Source organism: Mus caroli, chromosome 16, assembly GCF_900094665.2.
Source record: "Mus caroli chromosome 16, CAROLI_EIJ_v1.1, whole genome shotgun sequence".
Taxonomy (NCBI): domain Eukaryota; kingdom Metazoa; phylum Chordata; class Mammalia; order Rodentia; family Muridae; genus Mus; species Mus caroli.
In genome coordinates this window covers 34003130-34010043 of record NC_034585.1, presented here as the reverse complement: position 1 = coordinate 34010043, position 6914 = coordinate 34003130, and the positions used below count along the sequence as shown (strand labels likewise).

The following is a 6914-nucleotide window of genomic DNA, read 5'->3' as shown; positions in this document are numbered from 1 at the left end:
TAAAGAAAAAGGGAAGGCAGGCATCACAGGGAAACAGCCAGCCAAGAATCCAAATAATGAAGGACTCTTGCCAATCTGTGAGCTCGTTGTCTGGGCATCTGTCTGTCTGACCATAGTTCAGAGCTAGTGCAGGCAAAGAAGCTGGTGCAGATGAAGAAACTGGTGCAGATGAAGAGGCTGGTGCAGATGAAGCTGGTGCCTTTGCAAAGGCAGCAGAGCAAGCCCATTCTGAGAGCATATTCACTCTCTGCTGCATTCCTCATGTTTGTTAACACAATGCTATTATTTATTCCTAATCTTTACAGTTTGGTTTGGATTTCACAACCACTTTTTTGGTGCAAGTCATGGGTTTTTTAGAAGTGCATATAGAGTGTTCTCTAAGACTTTGCTCAGTGAGGATGAGTAACTGAAAGCAGCTAAACAATGAGGTTGGCAAGAGGAAAGCGAGCTCTTTGGGTCTTGACTCTGTGCGTTGGGAATCTGGTTCTTCCCACACAGTGGAATGTGGTTTTCCCAGCCTCTTTGGGGTCTATTAGAAAGAGAGAACTACAGACCATGGAAACGAACCCTGGACTCAGTTACATGAGCCAGGAGCAGCAGAGAGGCAGGGAGGCCTCAGGGCTCTGCCACCTTAAGCTGTACTACCCTTTTCTAGACATGGGATCCAGTTGTCCTGGTATCAGGGATCCTTGCCCTCCTAAAGCCACTATACACTCTTAGCTCACTTGGATCTGTTCTTTGGTGTTAGTCTTTTGCAGAGAGGGGCAGGGAACCTTCCCTTCCTACTTCCAATCCTCTAATCTGTGATTCTTCCTAGAGAATCACCACCTGCCAGGGAGTCAGGGAGGTGGCTCAGTTAGCCAACTACTTGCCTAGCAAGCAGGTGGGCCTAATTTGGATCTCCTGAACCCATGTAAAATGGCAGATGTGGCAGCTTTTGCTGATAATCTCAGTGCTGAGGAGGCAGAGACAGGAGGATCCCTGGGGATCCCTGACCAGCAAAGCCCTATTGATGAGCTCCAGGTCAAACACAAATCCTGTTGAACAAGAGGCAGATTATATTCCTAAGGACTGACAGCTAACATTGCTCTCTAGCCAACACACACACACACACACACACACATCAAGATTATAAGAAGTCTGGTTTTCCCAGGCAGGAAGCTAACCTCATACATCTACTAAAGCCAGCAGAGGCTGAACTGCCTTAATCTGGATGTCACCTAACCCTGCTATTCCACATTTCTGCCATTCACAGATATGCTGGTTGGTTTTATCAACTTGACACAAACCTAGACCTATCTGGGAAGAAGGAATCTTAGTTGAGAAAATGCCTCCTAAAATGCCCCGTAGGCAATTCTGTAAGGCATTTTTAAAATTAGTAGTTGATGTGGAGAGGCTGGCCTGCTGTGGGTGGTGACCATCTCTGGGTGAGTGGTTCTGGATATAAGAAAGAAGGCTGAGCAAGCCAGTAACCAACACTCTTCGCTGGCTCCTGCTTACGTTTCTGCCTCTAGGTTCTTGCTCTGAATCCCTGCCCTGGCTTCCCTTGGTGATGGAGTGTGAAATAAACCCTTTCCTCCCCGAGCTGCTTTTGGTCATGTACTTTATCCTAGCACTAAAAACCTTAACTAAGGCAACAGGTTTGTCTGTTTAGAACTGGGGCTAAGGTACAGACAAAAAGGCCCAGCTCCTGACCTCCATGGTACAGGGTTTTTGAGCAGTGATAAGCCAGGCTAGAGGCAGTTTTCTGGGTGCAAGTGGGAGAGGGATGGAGAGTCAGGGCCAAAGAGCCCTGCCCTGAAAGCACCACTAACCCAGTACAAAGCTTAGCCACAGTCTCACTTTATTTTCAGTTTTAGGACTAAACAGAAGGGCAGCTCCAATTTGTCTGCTAAGGGAAGAAAAATGAGCAAAAGCACAACAGGGCGAATCAGGCAGCCCTGTGAGAGCCTCCCCTCTAGGCTGACACCCAGGGTCGGGGCGAGGGAATCCCAGTACTCTCTCTAGAGCAAGGTTGGCAGAGCTGGGGTGTGGCTGAAGGAGGCAGGTCTGCAAGATGATTTCATGAGCTACCTCAGGGAAGAGTGGTCACAGAGGGACAGAGGGATCCCACCCCCACCCCCACCCCCACCTGGAGCGATTCCACCTAAAGCTTGTAAAGAGGTGGGAGACAGACTGCCAGAACTTCAGGCATCTCATGATGTTCAGTCAAGTCCTTGCAGCAGTACCATGGAGTGGGAAGAGGGAGGCAGAGCAACTTCGAATTTGGGAAGTCAGAAGACAATGGGCTGGTCATTAGAGGAGCTTGACATAGTTTGCAGGGAAGAGTCCAAAGTGGCCACGGCATTGGCCCCGCCACCAGCCTTCATCCACCATCTCAATGTCAGTGATGATGTCATCTGGATCAAAGGAAAGCTCATCGCTTCCCTCTGGGGAGGAAGTTGAGGAGACATTAGGATGGTCAGATGGGAATTCCTCTGTGCCCACTCTAAGCCTTAGGGAAGAAAACAGACCTGGTCTTCTGGGTCCTTTCTTGACCCTCAGAACCCACCCCTTCTCCTTTATATCATGGGCCACCAAGTGTACCAGGCCCTTCAGGTAGCTTCAAACTTACCTCCTTGGTAATCATACAGGGCTATAGCAGAGATCCCCGCACCACCAGCCCCAGCTGAGGGTCCTGAATAATGAGAAATGTAAACAACATGGAGAAGGCAAACAGACAGAGGGGAGATTCCTCCCCTTTCTCTGCTGCCCCCAAACTGACCAAACTTGGGAGCTGCTTTCCCCTCCCCATTCACCCCACTCACCAGCTTGGTAGGACAGAGAAGGGGTGTCCTCAGGCTCCAGCACATCCTCATAGTCTCCCTCTGCATCCTCATCCTGCCGATCTAACTCCCCAACATCCTCATAGTCAGGCTCTGGCTCTGGCTCATAGTCAGGCTCTGGCTCTGGCTCTGGCTCCAGCTCCGGTGCTGCTTCATACACTGGCTCTTCCACCACCTGGAGGCCTTCTGGGGTCCTAGGGGGCAGAGCTGGGGGCTCCTCGTTGTCCTGAGGAGAGGTGGGTGGACCAGGAAGATTCAGTGATGGTTTAATGAGGTTGCTAACACCCTCACCAGCAACCCCTTCCCTTCCATTTAAAATCCTTTCCTTGGGAGTAGTCTGCTCTTCATTCCCCAGACTCCTAAAACACTACCCCTCTCAAAGCACCCATCCAGAAATGGCAGGAGGGAGCTCCAGGTATGAGGGGAGGGAGGGGTATGTATGGAAAGCAACACAGAGTCTTAGGAAAACCAGGAGAACATCAAACCGAAAGAACACTGTTGGGAGTTCTGCTTACCTCCAAGTGATTCTGCAGTGGAGACTGCCTCGTGGGCAGAGAGGGCACAGGGTATTCCCTTCTGCTTCTCACTGGCTCAGACTCTGGTGGTAGGTGACTCTCTGCTGGAGGCCAGACCTGAAGAAGGAGACATTGCTACACTAACTACCTGCCATGTTCTCTCTTATACTTACCAACCACCTATCCATTCTGCTAGTCCAGTACAACGCATCCTTCAAGATGGTTACCATGCAGAAGGTGATGGAGCCTTTATCTTTAGTTGGTGCAGCAAAGACTACCTGTTGCATCTATGATCTGTCATCTTAAACTCAAACAGGTAGAGTCTATAAATCTTAGTGGTTTTGTTGTTTTTTTTCTTGACTTTCTTCTACATGGAATCAATTACACATACTGAATCTTTGCAAAGACAAGTATAATAGACTCTGTTCAATAAGAAATATATATGGTTTCCATGTGCACCCGTAGCTGATCCTGTGCCACAGTGCTCTATACGCAAATACCACTGGGAGAGAGCTGGTCTCCCAGGAGTGCTGACAAGCCTGTGAGCACAGGTAAGACCACCAGTTCAGGTCCAAGGGACCTGCCTGGAGACCTCAAGACACAGGAACTGAGAAGCAGCCTGGGACAGGATCCTTCAAGTGTCCGTCTGCGCCCAGAGCTGACCCTGTGCCACAGCTCTCCATACCCAAATTCCTCCCAGAGAGAACTGGTCTCCCAGGAGTGTCGACACACCTGTGAGCACAGGTAAAACCACCACTTCTGCTCAAATTGCTGGCCCGAGAGGGAACCACCATGAGCTGTCAGGACACAGGAACCAAGGAACAGCTCGGGACAGGATCCTTCTGGTTTCCCACTACACTGTGGAGCTGACCCTGTGCCACAGCTCTCCATACCCAAATGCCTCCCAAAGAAAACTGGTCTCCCAGAAGTACCTACACACAGGCTTGCAGGAGGGAAAAGCCACAGTAAGAGACAGCAGCTAACACCAGAGATAACCAGAGGGCAAACGGCAAGGGCAAGAACATAAGAAACAGAAACCAAGGCTACTTAGCATCATCAGAACCCAGTTCTCCCAACACAGTGAGCCCTGGATACTCCGACACACCAGAAAAGCAAGACTCACATCACATAAAATCACATCACATGATGATGATAGGGACTTTAAGAAGGACATAAATAACTTCCTTAAAGAAATACAGGAGAACACAGGTAAACAGCTAGAAGCCCTTAAAGAGGAAACACAAAAATACCCTAAAGAATTACAGGAAAACACAACAAAACAGGTAAAGGGATTGAACAAAACCTTCCAGGAACTAAAAATGGAAATAGAAACAATAAAGAAATCACAAAGGGAGACAACTCTGGAGATAGAAAACCTAGGGAAGAGATCAGGAGTCATAGATGCAAGCATCACCAACAGAATACAAGAGATAGAAGAGAAAATCTCATGTGCAGAAGATACTATACAAAATATAGACACAACAGTCAAAGAAAATGCAAAGTGCATAAAGATCATAACCTAAAACATCAGGAAATCTAGGACACAATAAGAAGATCCAACTTAAGGATAATAGGTATAGAAGAGAGTGAAGATTCCCAACTTAAAGGGCCAGTAGATATCTTCAACAAAATTATAGAAGAAAACTTCTATAACCTAAACAAAGAGATGCCTATAAACATACAAGAAGCCTACAGAACTCCAAGTAGATTGGACCAGAAAAGAAATTCTTCCTGTCACATAATAGTCAAATCACCAAATGCACAAAACAAAGAAAGAACAATAAAAGCAGTAAGTAACATATAAAGGCAGACATATCAGAATTACACCAGACTTCTCACCAGAGGCTATGAAAGCTAGAAGATCCTGGGCAGATATCATACAGACCCTAAGAGAACACAAATTCCAGCCCAGGCTACTATACCCAGCAAAACTCTCAATTACCATAGATGAAAAAAAACCAAAATATTCCATGACAAAAACAAATTTACATAATATCTTTCCCCAAATTGAGCACCACAAAGAATAATAGATGGAAAATGCCAACACAATGAAGGAAACTACACCCTAGAAAAAGCAAGAAAGTAATCTTCTTTCAACAACCCCCAAAGAAGAGAACCACACAAACATAAAAAATAAAAAATACCAAGATGGGCTGGCTCACAACCAAAAATAACAGGAAGCAACAATCATTATTCCTTAATATCCCTTAACATCAATGGACTTAATTCCCCAATTAAAAAAAAACATAGAAAAACATACTGGATACATAAACAGTACTCAGCATTTTGCTGCATACAGGGAATGCACCTCAGTGTCAAAGACAGACACTACCTTAGAGTAAAGGTCTGGAAAACAATTTTCCCAGCAAATGGTCCCAAGAAACAAGATGGAATAGCCATTCTAATATCAAATAAAATCAACTTTCAATCAAAAGTTATCAAAAAGGATAAGGAAAGACACTTCATACTCATCAAAGGAAAAATATACCAAGAAGAACTCTCAACTCTGAACATCTGTGCTCTAAATGCAAGGGCACCCACATTCATAAAAGATTCTTTACTAAAGCTCAAAGCACACATTGCTCCTCATACAGTAATAGTGGGAAAATTCAATACCCCACTGTCAACAATGGACAGATCATGAAAACAGAAACTGAACAGAGACACATTGAAACTAACAGAAGTTATGGACCAAATGGATTTAACAGATATCTATAGGACATTTCATCTTAAAACAAAAGAATATGCCTTTTTTGCAGCACCTCATAGTACCTTTTCCAAAACTGACCATATAATCGATCACAAAACAGGCCTCAACAGATATAAGAAGATTGAAATTATCCCATGCATCCTATCAGATCACCACGGACTAAGGCTGGTCTTCAATAGCAACAAAAACAACAGAAAGTCCACATACACATGGAAGCTGAACAACGTCCTACTCAATGATAACTTAGTCAAGGAAGAAATGAAGAAATTTTTAGACTTTTTAGAATTTAATGAAAATGAAGGCACAACATACCTAAACTTATGGGACACAGTGAAAGCAGTGCTAAGAGGAAAACTCAGCTGAGTGCCTCCATAAAGAAACTGGAGAGAGCTTACACTAGCAGCTTAATAGCAGATTTGAAAGCTCTAGAACAAAAAGAAGCAAATATACCCAAGAGGAGTAGATGGCAGGAAATAATCAAACACAAGGCTGAAATCAACCAAGTAGAAACAAAAAGAACTATACAAAGAATCAACAAACCAGGAGCTAGTTCTTTGAGAAAATCAACAATATAGATGAACCCTTAGCCAGACTAACCAGAGGGCACAGAGACAGTATCCAAATAAACAAAATCAGAAACAAAAAGGGAGATATAACAACAGAAACTCAAGAAATTTTAAAAAATCATCAGATTCTAGTACAAAAGCCTATATTCAATACAACTGGAAAATCTGGATGAAATGCACAATTTTCTAGACAGACACCAAATACCAAAGTTAGGATCAGATAAACCATCTAAGCAGTCCCATAACCCCTAAAGAAATAGAAGCAGTCATTAATAGTCTCCCAACCAAAAAAAAAAAA

General features: G+C 44.7%; 1 protein-coding gene across 1 annotated transcript in view; it reads right to left on the bottom strand.

Moving 5' to 3' along the window:
- Positions 1 to 1826: 1826 nt before the first annotated feature.
- The window catches only part of Hcls1 (hematopoietic cell-specific Lyn substrate 1), a 28330-nt gene continuing 23242 nt past the window's right edge, over positions 1827 to 6914 (bottom strand). Inside the window, exons 11-14 of the mRNA XM_021185119.2 lie at positions 3341 to 3457; positions 2808 to 3051; positions 2615 to 2677; positions 1827 to 2429 (exon numbers count right to left, since the gene is read on the bottom strand). Coding sequence (XP_021040778.1) covers positions 2296 to 2429; positions 2615 to 2677; positions 2808 to 3051; positions 3341 to 3457 — 558 coding nt within the window. The 3' untranslated portion in view covers positions 1827 to 2295. The remainder of the gene's footprint in view (positions 2430 to 2614; positions 2678 to 2807; positions 3052 to 3340; positions 3458 to 6914) is intronic.